The sequence below is a fragment of the Pseudochaenichthys georgianus genome, chromosome 22 (assembly GCF_902827115.2).
Source record: "Pseudochaenichthys georgianus chromosome 22, fPseGeo1.2, whole genome shotgun sequence".
Lineage (NCBI taxonomy): Eukaryota > Metazoa > Chordata > Actinopteri > Perciformes > Channichthyidae > Pseudochaenichthys > Pseudochaenichthys georgianus.
The window spans coordinates 19938902-19957663 of NC_047524.1; the positions used below are offsets into that span (position 1 = coordinate 19938902).

General features: G+C 42.3%; 2 protein-coding genes across 2 annotated transcripts in view; both read right to left on the minus strand.

The window, feature by feature from the left end:
* The window catches only part of LOC117467689 (collagen alpha-1(XII) chain-like), a 67153-nt gene that overhangs the window by 16263 nt on the left and 32128 nt on the right, over positions 1-18762 (minus strand). Inside the window, 15 exon segments of the mRNA XM_034111503.2 lie at positions 545-683; positions 791-829; positions 1084-1248; positions 1513-1656; positions 1760-1883; positions 2019-2158; positions 2260-2334; positions 2473-2625; positions 2717-2833; positions 2952-3098; positions 3228-3347; positions 3892-4021; positions 4207-4349; positions 4492-4621; positions 5969-6111. Of these exon segments, the coding sequence (XP_033967394.1) occupies positions 545-683; positions 791-829; positions 1084-1248; positions 1513-1656; positions 1760-1883; positions 2019-2158; positions 2260-2334; positions 2473-2625; positions 2717-2833; positions 2952-3098; positions 3228-3347; positions 3892-4021; positions 4207-4349; positions 4492-4621; positions 5969-6111 (1909 nt within the window).
* LOC139432905 (collagen alpha-1(XII) chain-like) lies at positions 9369-18461 on the minus strand. Its single transcript, XM_071201654.1, has 13 exons — positions 18303-18461; positions 17439-17568; positions 16508-16653; positions 15946-16075; positions 15234-15370; positions 14150-14279; positions 13910-14049; positions 13553-13685; positions 13331-13363; positions 12407-12471; positions 9904-10033; positions 9652-9791; positions 9369-9518 (listed from the first exon to the last, which is right to left on the minus strand). The coding sequence occupies exons 1-13, from the start codon at positions 18459-18461 to the stop codon at positions 9369-9371; spliced, it is 1623 nt and encodes a 540-aa protein (XP_071057755.1).

Consider the following 18762-nt stretch of genomic DNA (forward strand, 5'->3'; position numbering starts at 1 on the left):
AAATGATTGCCAGTTTTCTCCCCGGCCTTGCAGAAATTGCCCACGTATTGAAGGTATTTCCTGTCCCCTCTAGTTTGCTGCAGTTTGAAGTGTTTCCATTTGTGCGCACACAAAGTACGCATCATTATCAACATATTAACAAAGTATGTTGAAGAGACTTAGGGACTGCCGCAGCAATTTCCTAACACCACTTAAATGAGGCCCAATAAAGGGACACAGCTCTTGACCCAGGGGTGATTTGTTTGCTACCAGGTGGGAGGAGGGCCTGGTCCCGAAAAAATGTTATTCTACGACCACATTTGTGTGTGTTCCTGCTAGCACCTTATACACCACAAGCTGCAACAACAAACAAGACTGTGGGCTTTTGCCAAAGGGCACTGGGGAAACCCCAGGCTTTAAAGGCTTTGGAACATTATTATGAGTAATGACTGAGGGCTGGGCAGGATGCACAGCAGATAAGACCAATAGGCTGGGAATATACACTTGGTGAGGCTTACATTCCCTCTGTTTGACACACACATACTTGTTAGTCTCTAGCTCTTACTTGGTGGGCTGGTTAAGGAAGGAATCCTTGTGCATCCTGTAGGCAATGTAGCTGTTAAAGGAGCCGGGCTCCATGGATACGCCATTCACGCCAGCAAATGTTCGGTCTGTGATGTTGAAAGCCTCCAGCATCCTGAAGCCTAGAAGAGATCAAATGAGGAGACATGTTAAGAGCATGGAAATGGAAATGGCAATCTTAAAACTAGCATAAAAGCTGTGGAGGGTAAGGTGTATGCTGTATACGTACCAGGTGTTGTGAAGCCATTGATGTAGATCAGAGGGCAGGCTGAAACAGGACAAATAGTTTTAAAGGGTTGGAAAAACAGATTAAGGCTTAAAGACAGTGATTTGTGTGTGTTCGTACATTTCATGGCAGTGTACCAGTTTGAATGTGCAGCAATAGGTAAGCTTCATGTTGCCTCTGTAGGTGCACTTATCGACCACAATTTAGGTGAAAGAATCTAATTAAAAAGCAATGTTTTCCTCTCCGAATGCGAAAAACTAATGTCTGTTGTTGTGGTATGTTGATGGTTGCCTTACTGGAAGTGGCTGTTTCACAGATGAAGGTGATCAGGTTGTCCTGGATCTTGGCAAAAGCGTCATAATCGTCGACCACGAACACATGTCTCTCACTGGGCTTGCTGCCGATAAGTCGCAACTCTGACATGTCCACATCGGCCACGCCAACTACGAACACACTGTAGCCTGCGTAGGGAAAACACACAAACACACACAACAACATCAGAGACCATTGTTAAGCCTCCAATAACCACAGGCAATTTATCACTCCACTGTTTGTTACAAGAGTGTATTAAGTCAGCGATAAAACGGTGGCTCTGATGGAGGAAATCAAGTGTGGGTGCTAACAGGGATATGGATCATTCAAAACAGCTCTGCTACACAGAGTATAATCAGTACAGTACACAGACCGAAACACAAAGCTCGGCAGTGATTCATTATATTCCACACCAGAATGCTGCAGTTTTTCAGCGCTCTTTTTAACGTCATCCTGGGAGCGGCCATCTGTGACGACCACCAGCACCTTCGGGACGGTCTTCCTCATGCCACTGTCTGAGGTGAACACCTTCTCATAGACGTGATTCAGAGCAACGCCTGGGTGAAGGAGGAGGATGAGAAGGAAGAGAGAACATAAAGTCTTTGGAATTCATCACATCTAGAACAATTGGTTTGCTAAACTGCAGCTCAAGTGGTGTACCTGTCTTGGTGTTTCCTCCTCTGTAGCGCACATTCTGAATAGCTGATATCACTACACCCTTGTCTTGGTAGGTGTTCAGCTTGAACTCGGTCTTGGCATCGTCGCTGTACTGCACAAATGAAACCTGTTTGAAGGAAACAAAACAAATGATGAAAGTGAAAATGACACACACAAAGTAGATATTTCAAAGTATTGCAAATTGTCAGTTTGTCTGTACAAAGAAATAAACATTGAAGATGGATTCAAGGTTTGTGCTGACCTGCATGCCGCGATTGCTGATCTCTTCAAAGGCTCCGGTCATGCTCTGGACAAACTGGATGACCTTGTTGAAGCTATCATCTCCAATACTCCATGAACCATCAATGAGGAAGACCACGTCTGCCTTGGCACCCTTGCAAACTATGGCGCAGGTACAACGGTGTTAACAAAAAGTCTTATCTCAGCTAAATCAAAGTACTATTATTTAAGCACGATTATAAGAATGACTGGGCTTTTCTCACCATCGAGTGCAGGGGGGAATGTTGCTGCAGGAGGGGGGGTTGGAGGCTCGGTGGGCACCTCTGTTGGTTTGACCACTGCTCGACAAAACAGAAACAAGTGTGAACAATTGACAATGATATACTACACTGTGGATTGTGAACGCACATTCGTGTAACTCCAAAATAAATTAGAGGTTACAGTAGCTAGCATGAAACTAGCATTGATGATCTTACATGTCCTCTCCTTCACACCGACTCCAGGTCCCTCCAGGTTGGGGGTTTGGACGAACACTGTGGCATCGTAGAGAGAGTCAGGGGACAAGCCATCGAAGCAGTAGCTACTCTCTGAGCCTCTGACGGTGATCTCCTGAGCCCCACGCTTGGATTCTAGAGGAGGAGAAAATAATCCAGATTAGACAAATTCAGGTTGCTCCAACATCAACAATGCATTTATAGTGCGTTGGGTTTAAGCACTTACGATCAATTGGATTGACTTTGAGTCTGTAGGACGTAGCTGCTCTGTGAGGGGTCCATCTGATGCAGTAGGACTCATACCCAACATTGTAGGTGGTCAGGTCGGTCACATTCAGGTACACTAAAGGGAAACCTTTATCTCAGTACATATTGACCATGGATTGATTGGCAGTCAAAATTGGAAGAATCCATTACATTGTGTGCTGTTAAAACTGTAAAGTAATAAATGATCAGCTTACATGTGGTTCCTGGTCCAATGAGAGGCTCACTGAGACCTGTTGTGTACTGTGCCAGCACCTTCACGTCATAGGTGGTTCCAGGTTTCAGGTTGTGCAGTTGGTGGGTGGTCACATCTCCAGCAAACACCTCTAAGGACTCATCAGAGCCTGAAAGGAAAACACTTACATTTTAAAAAGTCTCCATGTGTGTTTGTATTAAAAAGAAAGTCTCTGATTATATATATATATATATATATGTAACTTTCATATATGTATATTTAAGACAGTTGTCCATACCCTCAGCCTGGTAGACAAGTTTGTATCCGGTAACCTTGGAGGGGGCAGCGTCCCAAGACACCCTGAAGCGGGTATACCACTCATCGGAGATTTGGAGGTTCCTGGGGCCGAGCATACCCACTGTTGGAAACAAGCACAGTCAACAAAGGCTTCTTTTTTATGCAATGGGGTGTCATTTCAGCATCTTGTCAGCAGGGTTATTACTTTATTATTCTTATTATGACTTTTGAATGATGGATGAAAGGTGTGATCAAAGGGATGATAAATGTAACAACGCCAGAGAAATTACAAAAAAGAGGAGCGGAGAGGCATTGTGATATGTAATAGAGCTTCTTTTGTTTGAAAGGCAAAATAAGGCAAGGCCAACACTGGAGGCATGAGCTCTCTCTGATTGGAGGACAGCCAGTTCATAATTACCTGGCAGAGTCTCTTGGTGCATTTGGCATTCAGGACAAGTCAAGAATGTCACTTCCTCCACTTTTTGCAACAGTGATTGATGATCCTAATTAATGGGTAAATCCATTCAGATGTTCCACTGTGGACTCCTCACTCATGTGTGTGTGCACTTCATGGTATATGTAATACATGTATGTCAGTATGCTTAGTTTCCTATCCTTAAAGGATCTCTGTATCAGTTCAAACCCATAGATTGAAAAGTTCTTACATGTGAGACCATCTCCTTCCAGCTCTCCTCCTGCTCCGTCAGCATACATGGCAGTCACTTTGATATTATAAGGAGTCTCTGGATCCAGGTTCTGCAGGACCACATTGTTTCTGTTTCCTGGTACAACAGTCTATATAGAAATAAACAATAAATCAAGATGGACATGAGGGACACATTTGCATTAATATCTCAGACCTATTAGAGTTGTTTTATGACTCAGGACCATCAGACAAAATTGATAACAGCCAATCTAAAACAACAATTTATCAAATCACAAGCAGCAGTAAAACTATGTAGGATTTTAAACATGCTTACAGATTCCTCGATGGGGTCTCCTGTTGTCTGGGCGTAGGTGATTCTGTATTCTGTGACGGGACCAACAGCGTGTTCCCAGCTCACAGAGAGAGTACTGGTGGTGGGGTCATATACAAGCATGTTCCTTGGGCCACTGCGGGGCACTGAGTGAGGAAACATCAGAAAAAGAGTGTTTGTGCTGTACATTCGAAACATCGACATATGTCTTTTTGCATGCTAAATAATGGGGCTAAATGTAGAAATACATTATGTTGTTTATTGTTCTTTAAACCCCCAGATTCTTACGTGTCTTTCCAGCATCACTGATAGCAGGTCCTTCGCCGTCGCTATACAGCGCGACCACTCCGACATTGTAATCAGTATTTGGGAGCAGCTGCAGCAGCAGAGCCTCAGTTTTGTTCCCTGGTACCAGAACCTGTATGAAGACACCGGGCATGTCAGAAAAATACACTTTTCAAGAGTTTCAGGGCTCCAGGTTTAGACTAAAATCCTTAACAAACAAGTACAATTAGACAAAGATAATAGCAAATGTGTTTATTTATATAACAGCTGTCTGTGTTGAACACTCTCCCTGACACCTTTCCTTGACTAAACAGGCCTTTGCTGTCAGCACCAAGTGAAAGGTAGAGCCATTGATGTTTGACAGGCGGCATTACTTTTGAACCCGACAGTGAGGGCAGCTGATTATATAGGAGCCACCTCCTAACTTGCTCCCTGTCTCTTAGTTACTAATTTGGATGGAGTAAGGTCAGCATTCCTCAAGGGCTGATGATAACCTCTGAGAATGAGTGAGGCAGCGGGAGGGATTAACTCTTGTGTAGGTGCTTACGATAGCATTGGAGGAAAGTGTGTGTGTGTGTGTGTGGGGGGGGGGGGGGTGTGTGTGAGGGATGGAACACATGTGAGTGTCAGACCAGCAAATGGGTTTAGGAATCTGCTTATTATTGTTTCATTGCAACAACAATGTCCTTTTATCTACAGGCCGCTCCCATCTGTCCATGTGTATAATTTAAAGAGGTACTTGAAATTCTCAGAATGAAGACATAACATCACAGGCGAGTTTAGTGAAGCTTAGAATTCTCACAACAAATCTCCAGCTGGTGTTAAATTTGCAGGTGGCCACATTGGCTCCAGTCACGGAAAAGGCCTGGGCTTGCCATAAATGTGCGCAAATGTCTCTATGAATAAACTGGAATATGCCTCACTCTTCAAATACCATAGAGTCCCAGTGAAGGAACCGTTCTTAATGGTGCAGTCTTTCCGGCAGATGCTGGAGAAAGCTAATGGCGGTAACATTTCAAAAGTTCCTTCTTTTAGCAACCCAGAGAGATGAGGGCTCACTGGTTCCAGATGCCACATATCGTGTCAAGAACGGTAGTTGGGATTTAATGAAAGCAGTCTTGATTCAAATATTTAGCAGTGTGTTAAAGGAAGGAATTCCACTGGCAGTAAGTGCTGACAAACACACTCACATTGACCATTTGGTGAACAGACTAATGGACGTTTCATTCCTGATCACATATGGTAGACTGTAAATGCTGGTCAAACATTTTAATGGGTTTCTGCTTGGGTGACATGTGCTCACACCTCCATCCGGGTGTGCTGTAATTCTCCTTAAACTCTTAGTGTTTGTGTGTGTAGAGCAATGATTTAGGGGGAATAGTCATTGTCATTGATGGGTTGCTATTGCACACCAACTCTAAATGTTTTCATGCATATGTGCTAAAGTGCATCGCTTCCGACACAGTGGTTGGAAACTCACCGACTCAGAGGGCCCAGCTCCAGTCAGAGAAGAGTAGACCACCCGGTACTCCTGGACCGGGCCCGTGGCAGCCTCCCAGCGAACGTTCAGAGTGTTGGTAGTTGGGTTGAAAACCTCAATGTTACTGACGGGGCTACGCTCCACTGTTGAGCCAAGAATGTTCGGTTGTCAGATGTAGAGAGGGAGATACGGAAGTCAAAGGTCAAGGTGGGGTAAGGAAGAGCCAAAAGAGGATTCAAGTGGGAAGAAAATAGTGATGACAGGGTGAGGTTAAAGGTCAGCAACCCAAGAGGTTTGTTTAGATTAGAAAGGCAGATTGGGAGAGGGGATGAAATAGGAGACACAAACAGATTGTTTAGGTCAGATAATCATACGTGGGGAATGGACAGAGGTCAGCAAATGAGAGGCTAAAACCATGAATACCATAGAACCACCCCCAGCATTTTCCTGAACAAATGCATGTGGTATTTTCCTATTTGTCTGTTTGACCTTATGTGGTTTATAGGGATTATTAACAACTTTTTGTTATCCTACTAATCAGTAGTAATGTCCTTCTACTTTTGTCCCATTTAACGTGGTCTAGACTCGTTTTGTGGACAGGCGGAGCAGTCCAATCACTAAATGAGAACATTTCAATAAAACACTGAACAATGCTGGCCACAGACCAACGGAGACAAGTTTAAGACGTTATTTAACAATACTGCTATCCCCAGGACGCTTCCTGTCAGTGCCCTGAAGGTTAATGAAAAGGATACAGGACGAATGTGCAGCCCTGTGTGAAATCTGACTTCTAAAAAATCCAAAGCAGATGTTTAGATGTTTTGTGCCGCTGCTCATAATGAGCCCATAAATGCATGGGAAAAACACAGTGGGCCGAACACAGTGAGTGAGCTTCCGTACTTTAAAGTTACACTAACCAATGCCTGTTGCATGGTAAAGCTGCTTTGTATTTCAAGGCACAATTAAACCGTCAGGGGCTTGAATATGAGCAGATCCTTCCTTAAAGAGCCTGTGACACGGTTTTCCCCCATCATCCAAACCCATCAATTTGAGTAAATATTGTCCCCTTGAAAACCGTTACTGAACTGATTTTGAATATTTGTACTTTGATAACCATTAATCTGCCTTCAATGTTGACAATTTTCTGGATCTTATCGCGGATTCTTCAAGTCCCGCCAAATGATGGGTGACGTCATTGCGGGCACAGCGCTCTAGCTGCACCGTTCAGGATCCCAGCTTCTGCATGTAAACGCACGACGGCGCACACAGCAGCAAGCTCAGACAGAGATGACAGTTTACTTTTGAACGTGTCTGAGAGCCCATATGAGGCTGAAGGATCGGTTTATGTTGTATCTGTTAGAAGTTTAGGAATGAGGTGCGTCGGCGTCTTCTCTGCATACGGCAGTTTAAACTGTATTTCCTTTATCCTGTAATATGACTTGAGAGATTTAAACTCCGCACACTGAGTTGATCTCTTTTCTCTAGACGCCGGAGGCGGGCAGCGTCAGGTAAAAGAAGTTATTTAGCCTTCTCAAACCTGAGCCTCACACGCCGCCTATGGGGGATGTGCTAGTTACTTATCCGACCGGCCCACTTCGGTACCGGCCCATCGGGATTCGTCCCGATGGCCAGTTCGCCACTGCACCCAGCCCACGTAAACTGTCAACGGGGGGAGCCTCGCTGCGGGGAAACGGTGGACCTAGTGTCCCGATCGGAGTGGGAATAATAATAATAATCCGTGCATTTTATCCATTAATTTCCCCAACATTGTGGTAAAAAAACCACACGTTTAATCCATGTTGTTGGTGTACTACAACTACAAAAAGCATCGGTTTGTTTTCTCATCAGGAAATGCAGACCGGCTCAAACAAACGATTTGTAATCATCATCCTCATGGTCATTTAATGTATCATATGTTCGCCGAATTGACATGAAAGCACTAATAAATGTAGTTTCATCCACTTGAGTTAACTACAAAAATAATCGATTTGTTTTTATATCACATCCGACGGGAGGAAATTCAGCAGCTCTCACTCCCGATTTTTAATCCTAATGTAATCATCATCTTCACCACGATCATTTATGTTTATGTCGCCGAATTGACATGAAAGCACTGACAAATATGAATATACTGTAGTCAACTTCATTAAAACGTTATTAACGTGCCTAATCTCATTAATTCACCATTTCTACGCATGACAACACACTTTGTCAGTGTTTGGCTCTCGAAGCGTTCCCGCATTGACGTCACTTCCGGCTTCCCCCAAAACTTCAAAATGAGTCGAAGGAATTTCCCGCGATGTTCCAAATTATTGATATTTAACGGAACGGTATCGCTTTTTCTTTTTTAAACTGACGGTTCGAGATGACTAGTAGCCCAATATTTCATTGCACAACAGTTGTTGGGATGCTGTCACAGGCTCTTTAAATTCAATGGCAAAAAGGGGGAATAAATTGACTTTGAGTGGAGATGACAAAAAATTCCACAGCTGTAACAAGATTAGCGGTAAAATAATGTTGTTGCAGTATGATGTAATATACTGTACATACTGTACAACAGTGGTTAACATGTCGAGGGAAAAGCCACTGAACATGAAGGACTATTGCTCCAGGAGGGAAAATGGGGGTAACAGTAGCAGGCATGGAGCATGACCTTAGCCAAGTGACTTAGAGCCATAACACATTCTCCATTCATTTCTAACAACCACCCCCCCTCTTCTGTTTCTTTTTCCCAAAGGACAGCCAATTACTCAATACACCCCCTCCCCCATTCCCAAGCTCCATCATTATCCTGACCACTACCCTTCATTCCAACCTATAAATGGATGATATTACAGGAAAGAGAGAGAAGACACCATTATAATGCTGCCAACCCGGAGGAATTCCTTCCTACACAATCACCCCCGCAAAATTCTGACTCATTCCCAGCAGAGTTTGGTGGTCTGAAATTGTGCGAGAAACTGGAAAAGTCTGTGTTCTTCAATGAAGTTCGGAGTTAGCTGACCGAGCGAAACGCTGTCTTTTTATGTTACGTCTCATGTTACATTTTACATGGAAGGTGTGCATTAAGTCACCGCAAAAAATGGAACTGGATCGGTTTGGCTAGGCTTACAGCTTGTGAAAGGATTTTGACGAGTTGAAGCAATCAGCTTTAAATGGCTGCCTTATTGAAGGCTCCTGACGTACAATGACATCAAATCAGCTACCAAAGCCAGAAATCTCATTCTGGAGGGACATGAATGGATTCCTGAAATCCCACTGACGTCATGCAGTATGTATCATTCTCATCTTCTCAGTCTCCCTGGGCTATTCTAAACCCTGGGAGCTGTCTTTCAAGGATGGCGCAGCTGCTTTTTAAACGTCCCTGCATGGATCAACTTTGTGACATGGGACCAATGATTTAAGGCATGCAGTTCTTACATGTTTTGCCATCCTCAGACATGCGTTGTCCATCTCCAGCGGAGTAAACGGGAACCACAGTTACTGTGTAGAGAGTGTCAGACTGAAGGTTCTTCAGCACAGTGTTGTAGGTGCTTCCTGAAACCTGGGCCTGGATAGAAGTAAAACAAGACATACATCAGGTTGTGCTCCGGGCATTAAAGGTATGGCGTAATTGCAATTATAGGAAAGGAACATTTCATTCAACATAGTTTAATGTTTTAGAACCGTTTTTTCTATCTTACCATCTCTTCCTCTCCTCCAGCTGCAGGCACATAGAAGATCCTATACTGACGCACGTTGCCCTCGGCAGCCTCCCACTGGACATTCAGGGTGCTGGTGGTGGGGTCAGTGACCTGAAGGTTCCTAACACCGCCCAAAGGCTCTGGAGTGAGACAAATGTATGATGAATTCAAACCCAAACAGTGTCTGTAAGCCTCCATGCAAAAAAGCATGAGAGCTGTTTTTGGGTGCAGCCAAAGTGGAAGAAAACTCACTGGTCTTTCCGGGGCCGTTCAGCTCTGGGCTAAGTCCTTTGGCGTAGACTGCTACCACGGTGATGGAGTACTCAGTGTCAGGGGTCAGCTTGGGGAGCAGGACAGTATTCTTCTTCCCTCCAACCTGGGTCTAGAGAGGGAAGAATACATGTCAGCTTACATCAAATATTCTTATAACTCTCTAATCAATCACTGACACTGTCTACAAACCTTAGATGATTATATTGATTAACTAGGGCGGGTAAGGAGAAAATGAGTCCAAGGGCTCAGTCATTATTTTAGAAAGTATTATAGTTGCTTTGTATCTCTTTTTGGTTATGGTTCCCCTCTCCATAGTCAATGTGAGTCAATATGGTTTCTTTATGTCTCTTTGTTGCTTTTATGGATTTGTTTTGTGGGATTGCTGAGTCGTTTTTAGTTGTTTTGTGTCTCTTTGTGTTCAAAGAGACACAAAACACTTTGGGCTCATGGACATGTCTAGCTAATTAAACAGTTTACTTCAGTCTTAACTGTAAAAGACAGTAGACTATTCATTCTCTTAAAAGGCATTTGAATTTTCTACATGTTTTAGTTTTCAACAACTTTTGGCAAATCTAGTGTACACTGGGGGAATATGTATTTGATCTGAACTCTGCATGCATGCCTTAAATTGACATCAATAACTTTATGGAAAGAATTCTACCTGACAGCTAATGGACTGTCAGCATTTCAGAGGAGGATTGTTTTGACATGATTAACACACAGCACACTGGCCAAGATAAATCTGTGCTCTGATGGCTGAAACAGACGGATGTTATGTCATAACGGTCATGACTGTTGATGATTTATTGCATTACTTCTGTGTTTGCGTGAGGATTTGTGTGATGAGCTTTGGATTTAATCCTCTGTGGATTTCTTTAATCACTGTACAGCTCTATCTCTAAACAAATAGGCTAAATGTTTGACCAGCAAACAAAAGTAGGATGTTTTATAATGTTGCATTGCATTAGTTTTATTGTACTTAAGTGCAGAATGTGTCAGACAATTTTCCAGAAAACAGACTTATTGTCCCAGACCAAAAAACGCAAAGCTCCTGGGGCTATCTTCATTTGCTGAAATCCTCACAGTGAACCAAGACAAATTGGCTCATTCTAGCTAGTTAGTTTCCCATTTTCCATCAACCTCTCAGTGTGATATCAACCAGGCAATCAGTGCAACTTAAATTTCATCAAGTAGTTAAGAGGAAAACGTTCCACCTCAAAATGGAAACTAACAGTAAACCAATGACTTGACGTGATACCAGCTGAACTTGGCTGAATTCTGCACATTTCTAACAGGGTTAATTATAAGGGAAGCAAATATTTGTAAACGTTTACCTGTCCTCTCCAGTAAGACAAATGTCAGATGTTATCTGGATATTATTAAAATATGTGAAAGAAGAGTCAACCTATAGCAAGATTTGCGAGCAGACTTAAAACACAATCTGCTTTCAAATATGACACCTGAGGCACAGTACTCTCTCATTACACAAACACACAATGACCTGACAGGGCAAGTGCATTCCATTTTCAATGCACACACACACAATTCTCTGAAGTATCTGTTAAGTTTCTCCCCACTGAGCTATTCAATTATCAGCCTTAAAATGTGTCGTGTAAACTTTGTATGACTTCCAAATGTTATCTCCTTTCAGCAACTTTTTACAACCTTTATTTGCCAAGTTTTGAGGAGGAAATATGTGTTGTACCATTTGTTAGAATGAACTTAGCTTATCGGTGTGGCTGACAGTCTGTACAGTTTTATATAAAGGCATGTGCATAAGCATCATTTAGGCTTTTGGGAGTAATGAGAAATGTCTGACTGTTAATTGAAACCAAATATTCAACTCTAATCCAAAAAGACTTTCTGTACATTCAAGCAAGTCAGCCAAGAAAATGCAGGACCAGTGGGAGACAGTCTGAGGAAATATTTACGCATTACGCTGCCAAGCCCGAAACAACAAATTAAAAGATTTGACTTAGAATAAACAAAAATAATGCAATACCAGTGGCAGAGTTGTAGCTGTTGTATATTTTTATCGAGGCAAATACACTTAGGAGGAAGAAGCCAATCAGTGATTGAGTTAAAGCTCAAAGAGACATAAACAGCAGTTTTCTCTGGCTTAGTAATGCTGGCCTGAAGTCCAGTTTAATAAAGCAATAGAAGGAGATAGGGACTAAGTTTCTAATATTGTAATATCCAGGCCTGCAGCCGTTCAGTTCAAATTGTAACTTCTTGGCATTTTAACTCTCGCCCATGGAGAAATGCCTAACCTCAATCTGTTGTTTGGTGTTAAGAAAATTCATTGCAGTAAAAAGCACCTGTAAATGAATACTATACGTCATATATTTGATTTTATAAAATACGAGAGCTACCCAAAGCAGTGTGTTGTTCTGTTTTGCGACTCACAGTCTGGCTCCTGCCTCCATCCGTTGGGACATAGGTGATCTTGTAGTTCTGCACGCGGCCTGGAGCTGGGTTCCACCCGGCGTTTCAGAGTGGTGGTGGTCTCGTTGAACACAACCAAGTTGGTGGGAGGTCCACTAGGTACTGTAAATGCATGCATGCACATGTCACAATTACAAGCATGTCAACACGTTGAGCTGTTTGATGTAGTTAGAGCACTTTTCCCATGAAGTTTTTCTTGGAAATGTCTTTTAAAGCCCCAGCCTTGATACATTAGTCAGCCCATGTTTAAATGTTTGTTCTGTCTTGAAATAACTTAGTCATTATCAGTTAATGCATTTTTTGATTATGTATTTACTTAAAGGTCAAATTAAGCAGGTTTATCACTGGTTTGTATCAAGGATTTCAGCTTTTAAAGAAGAAAAGACAATCCTCCTCTTGGTTTTGTCTTTTCTGAAGCCAGGATGGATCGTTGTGAACAGCATGGCAAAGTGCATGGATGAATGCATCAATGGATGGATGGATGAATGCATCAATGGATGGATGGATGGATGGATGGATGGATGATGGATGGATGGATGATGGATGGATGGATGGATGATGGATGGATGATGGATGGATGATGGATGGATGGTGGATGGATGGATGGATGATGGATGACAGAATGCACTTCAAAAACAAGGATTCACATCCCTGTACGACATGCAAAACTGAAATATATCTTCAGCCGATTTGATTTATCTTTGGCCTAAGTGAGAACAGATTCAGGAACAGCCATGTGATGGATGGGATGAACAATGGGACAAAAAACAAGACCAAGACAGACAAACACAATAAAATGGGGTTGTGTCAGGTGCATCACAGCACTGCTGTAGCGGTTGATTGATGATGTGATGATGGTTGTTCAATGAACAAAAGTGCAGATGACTGGATGAATTAACAAAACATGCTTTCGTCACTCGAAAGAAAAAGCATCCTCTTGGTTTACTACAAATATACTTACGTCTTTTAATTGCAGGCTTGGCCCCTATACGCACTAGAGGCAGAAATAGAAAGGTATGATGGGCATACCCTTCGCTCAAGTATCACTCAGGATATTTTCAATGAGTGACATTGAAAGGTTAATCAAAAGATCCAACAGAGATTTTGTCAAACAACAGAAGTAAAACAGTGTTAACTATAGTGATTAATCAGTGGTCAACACAGAGTTGCTGAGGTGTCTTACATGTCCTCTCAGTGCCCAGCAGATCTTCGCTCTCGGATTCATCTGGATAGATGGCAGTGACGGACACATCATAGGGCGTGTCTGGATCCAAGCCCTCCAGAACGTGGGTAATCTCATCGTTGTTCAGAATGGTCTGATGAGGAAAACACTCACAGCGTGAAGGAAGGTGCTTGACTGCAATTGTTAGCCAATACAAACCAAAGAAACAAGATCCATATTAGATTGATTATAATTGGATTGGTGTAAGAATCTGTTTTTTAGATGTTCCAGATTACTCGACAGGGGCTCTTTTTCAAAGCATCGCCAACCTGCGGGACTCCTCAAGAATTTCCTAAATCTAAACAGCTGTTCTCTTACATATTGGAAGTTGGTTTCTCCCTTCTTGGTCCAGCCAATGCGGTACAGAGCCACGTCAGGGGCTCCGTGATCCCAGGTAGCTCTGAAGCTGGTCTGGGTAACTTCTGAAAATCGTAGGTTCTGTGGGGCAGGAACCACGTCTACAGAAAAGAGAAATAAGTTAATCAGGAACTCTATAACAGTGAGTGGCAGGCGAACTGGGACAGTGCCATTATCGATAATAACGATTGTCATTCATACCAGTGATTCCATCTCCCAACATTGTCTGACCAGGTCCCTCATCATAGATCGGAGTAACAGACAGGCTGTACTCAGTCTGCGAGGTCAGTTCTTCCAATAATCTGGTTGTCAGGCTTCCATCCACTTCCAGCTGTAGAACAACCAAACCAACTTGTTGAAATCGATAGAACAAAATCATTAATGCAAATAGATATACTGATGTTTGAAAGCCCATAGAACTTCAGATGTTTTTCTCATTAGCTACATTTTGCCAAGTCTTGCAAAACTTTAATTCCATTCACAGCACAAATTCCCAGGAACACTGGCAACAGCAACATGTGCTACCAGTAAGACTCCTAGGAAATTCAACCATAAGGCATACAAAAGTGATTGATTCCAGAGGAAAATGGGAACACTAAAGACATGAAACAAACAAGCAACAAAACAAACAAAAGCAGCTGGAAGAAACATTTTAGTTTGAGTCCAAACAGGCACCGTATTTGTCTTCTGCACATGCATGTGCATAATGCTGCACCTGGAGGGAATATGTCCTGGAGTCAACTTGTGAGTGGCATACTATCACTTACATGTATTGGATCCCATAATCCGTTTGGTCAAACAAGAAATGCTGTTACTCCCTGGGCAATAATCTCTTCCTCCCCACGCTATGCATTTATGACAATCACAACATCCTCCAGTGAGTCATGTTTCATGTGAGTTTCCATCCGAGGAGCTTTGAGGATCACCTCCACCTGATTTATGGCTGACTAAGTAGCAAAAAGCAGAACACAGAGTTTTCTGCTGTAGCCCAATAACTCCTTAAGGGGGACATGAAACTATAAAGTAGCGGTCCAATCCGCCCTTTAAACCACGCAAAACCACATTCTGATAGTTTCATAATCTTTTCATTGGACTCCACAATATCCCCTTATGTCCATCCAACCAGCTGCAGCCTCCATTATGTGGCCTCAACCGATATATATAAAGGGATCAGTGAGAAATGGTAATATAAATTCATCATCATCAAAAATAATGGCTCAAACAGACAACAGCTAGTGACATTTATTTCGGAAAACGTAAGAGCCAAACAAAACTGGAAACTCACTTCTTTAGCATCTCCTTCCTCTGGCTTGTAGGTGAGGCGGTATTTGCGAACAGCACCAGGAGCAGCATCCCACACGAGCCTCATGGAGCTGTGAGTGAATTCACGGACCGTCAGTTTGCCTGGAGGAGGCAGGGGAACTAAACAAAGGGGGGAAAAGGTTCAGGGTCAACGGTCAACTTGAGTATTTTGGTTTTACTTAACTCCACTACATTTTGGAAGCCAATATTGTACTTTTTACTCCACGACATTTATCTGGCAGCTTCAGTTACCAGTTACTCAACACATTAAGATTATTAGCTTATACAAAATATATAAAACTAATAGAAAAAAAGCAAATGAGCTCCACCTTGATCAGCTATCATAGTATCATTAATGCATTAGATATTTTAATAGAGTAGTTGCATTTATATGATTCTAAAATGGGTTATTATACATAACAAGTAATTTTACTTTTGGTACGCCAAGTATATTTTGATGACAATACTTTTGTACTTTACTTAAGTAAGATTTTAAACTTTAAGTATTTTTACAATTTATCATGGCTAAGTGTGCTTTAGTAGAAAGTCTGAGTATTTTTTCCATCACTGGTCAGGATTATCGTTAAGCATTCATGAAGACAATTTTGATATCAACAATAATTTTGATATCAACAATTAACAACAGCTTAGTGAAATGCTGTAGATGTCACATGTATGATTCAGTGACTACATACGGGTGACTCCCTGCTTGGTCAGCGGTTCGCTAGCCAACTCTCCATGTAGGGCGAAGAGCGAGAGGGAGTAAGCCGTGTTGGGGAGTAACTTCACCAGCTGGACTTCAGTGGTATCTCCTCCCACTCTGATCTGCAAGGGGACCAAACCAACAATGATTTCAGAGGGGAAACGGGTTGACAATGACGCTTCAGTGAAATAGTTTGGGATGACAAGAGTGGGAGAAATATTCTGATTTGGACATCTGCCGTTTCCGGTTCTGACGATTCATGAACCAATGATGATGTTCCCTTAGCAGATTGAGCTCATGGTTCACCCACCCCATAGTACAATGTTCCTCTGTATTTCCCATTTTGCCTTGTCTGCTACATGATGAGGCAAACACTGGTAGCTTTGTAAAATGTTATTTCAGTGTGTGACCTCTGTATTCTGTCACTGAACTGCTGACAGAAGTGTTTGTGTCTGTTTTGGTGCATATAAATGCATGCAAGCTGATGTGATTGACAGCTGATTGGCCCTATGCCCTTTCTTGAAGTAACAGCTTTATTAGATGATATCTCTTACCTCCTGCTCGACAGTGGGCTCAGTGGCATTGATGGCGCTGTATAGCAGCATGTAGCCACTGGCACCGGCCGCCTGCTCCCATCTCACCCGCATGGTGGTGGTCTGCTCTTCAAAAATGTCCATTGTCCTCACGGCACTCAGGGGCACTGGATAACCAGGCAAGAATGTTAAAGGCGCCAAAAATATACAGAAAAAGTGATGTTATAACAGTTGAATGTACTTGTAAATACACTCAGAGATGTATTACAGAGAAAAAACGTAAGGATAAATATCTTTGCCGATTACGGGAATACATTCTTTTGTTTGGTTTTTTCTTTGATTGCACAAAGATATTCTCAGTCCTTTTAGTTCGCTATAAACAGACTAGTAAAAGAGAAATTAACGACATCTTAAAAGAAACAAAGAAATAGATCAAAACCCCAGTGTAATCACGTAGATTGCCTTGAGTATGCATCTAATTAATATGTACTAGTGCTTTCTTTTTGTAGCCGCATATTGTTTAATAAACAAGACCAAGATATTACCCTTAAAACATTTGTTAATAGGGACCATCCAGTCACTGAGTGCATACCATTTGTGTGATGGAACTAAGCCAGAGAGATTCAGCTCAAAAAGCCTGCTGAAGTTTAAAGTGTTGCTCTTTAAAAGAAACGCATTTATTTGTGTTTTCTTAAGTGGAAAATGGTCACATCTTGCCATCTTGCAGGTCTCCCTTGAAAAAGAGATCTATGATCTCAATGGGACCAATCTGGTTAAATAAAGGTTTGAAATGAAATGAAATGAAATGATCAAAGACCAGGCCACCATATTTCCTTTAGGGCATTTACTTTACTTCTGACAACTTTTACCATACATTGATTTTGATAAGTGGATCTCTTTAAATCAAATGATACAGGCCTAGATGAAAGAAAGCCAGAAAGAGAAGACATACGTGTGGTCTCGACTCCTTTGAGGGGCTCACTGATCTCCTCTTCCACCACGGAGAACACGTTGACCAGGTACTCGGTCAGAGGGTTGAGGCTCTGGAGGACCACCGTGGTCTCAGTGCCATCCACAAACACCTAATACAGATGGCATGGTCAGAAGATTGCAGTTGATAGTGTTATCTGTAACAGTCTCTAAATTGTTACAAACCTTGGATATGGATACTTTCTGAATAAATATTCTGCATCATAACTGTAGGTGTACATGCCTGAATCTATATTTTGCAGGATCATAAGGCACAGGGGCTGCCTATGTATTTTAAAGCATAACAATCAAAAGTTCATTCTCCAGCTGAAGCTCTCCGATCAAAACCAGAAATCCATCTGACAAGTTTTTACTGGACTAAAACTCAGCATGTGCTTCAATTTCAGATCCATAAACAACAGTGAAACCTCATCCACTATGTTTGCTATTTAACAAAACCATGGGAGCCTGACAAAAACAAACATCTCCCACATGTAGTAAGATTCAGACAACAACAAATGCATCTTTTCCCCCCGAAAGCGGAGCCAAGTCCCTGCTGGCTAATGGAGCTATCACTTGTGAGGTCATTATTTGCTTTCTAATCCTCTAAACTGAAAGCAGTGTGTTTTTGTTTCCTTTCCCTGTGTTGGATGATGATTTAATTGGACAAACAGCGAGAGGCCAACACAAACAGGGGGCTGGAAATAGCAGTTTGAGTGGAGTTTCCCATTAGAAAACAGTGGGTCAGAACACATTAAAGCCAATGTCCCCTTGACATCCACACAGGGAGTTATGCTAAACTAACTGCAATGTGTGTGTGTTGCATCAGGTTTTTAGTGTTGTATACCTCTAGTGGGCGTCCATCCACCATCATGTACTCCACACGGTACTTCTCCGGTGGTTCTTCGGGGCCGGTCCAGGTGGCTCTGAAGGAATGGTGAGTCACCTCTGATGTGACCAGGTTGGTAGGAGCATCGGGTGCGCCTCCTGTTTCAGGTGTAAGCATAAAAAGGCAGAAATTGCAATCTTGCCCGTGATAGTAAACATGTGACAAACTAAATGTGGCAACAGATAAAAGCATATTTAGCTACTAGTCCCAACAGCTCTGTCTACCAGCCACAGTACTTATTGAGACTATAAAGCCACATCCTCTCCAAGGAGTTCCCCTGAAGGATCCAATAGCAGCTCTTTAATTTTATTAACGGCAGGCAATTTCCTATTCCAGAGAGGTACAGAGAATATTAGGGGGGAAAGAAAATAATAGATCTGCAATCATTTCCAAGGGCTTGGGTTATTGTTTGCTTCTA

Excerpts from the sequence above, each read along its gene's own strand:
- LOC139432905 (XM_071201654.1), bottom strand. The coding sequence starts at position 18,461 with ATGCTTACACCTGAAACAGGAGGCGCACCCGATGCTCCTACCAACCTG. Across the intron at positions 16,654-17,438 it reads CAAAGGAGTCGAGACCACAC|TGCCCCTGAGTGCCGTGAGG; the intron begins GTATGTCTTCTC and ends CTGGTTATCCAG. Across the intron at positions 9,792-9,903 it reads GAACGGCCCCGGAAAGACCA|AGCCTTTGGGCGGTGTTAGG; the intron begins GTGAGTTTTCTT and ends GTCTCACTCCAG.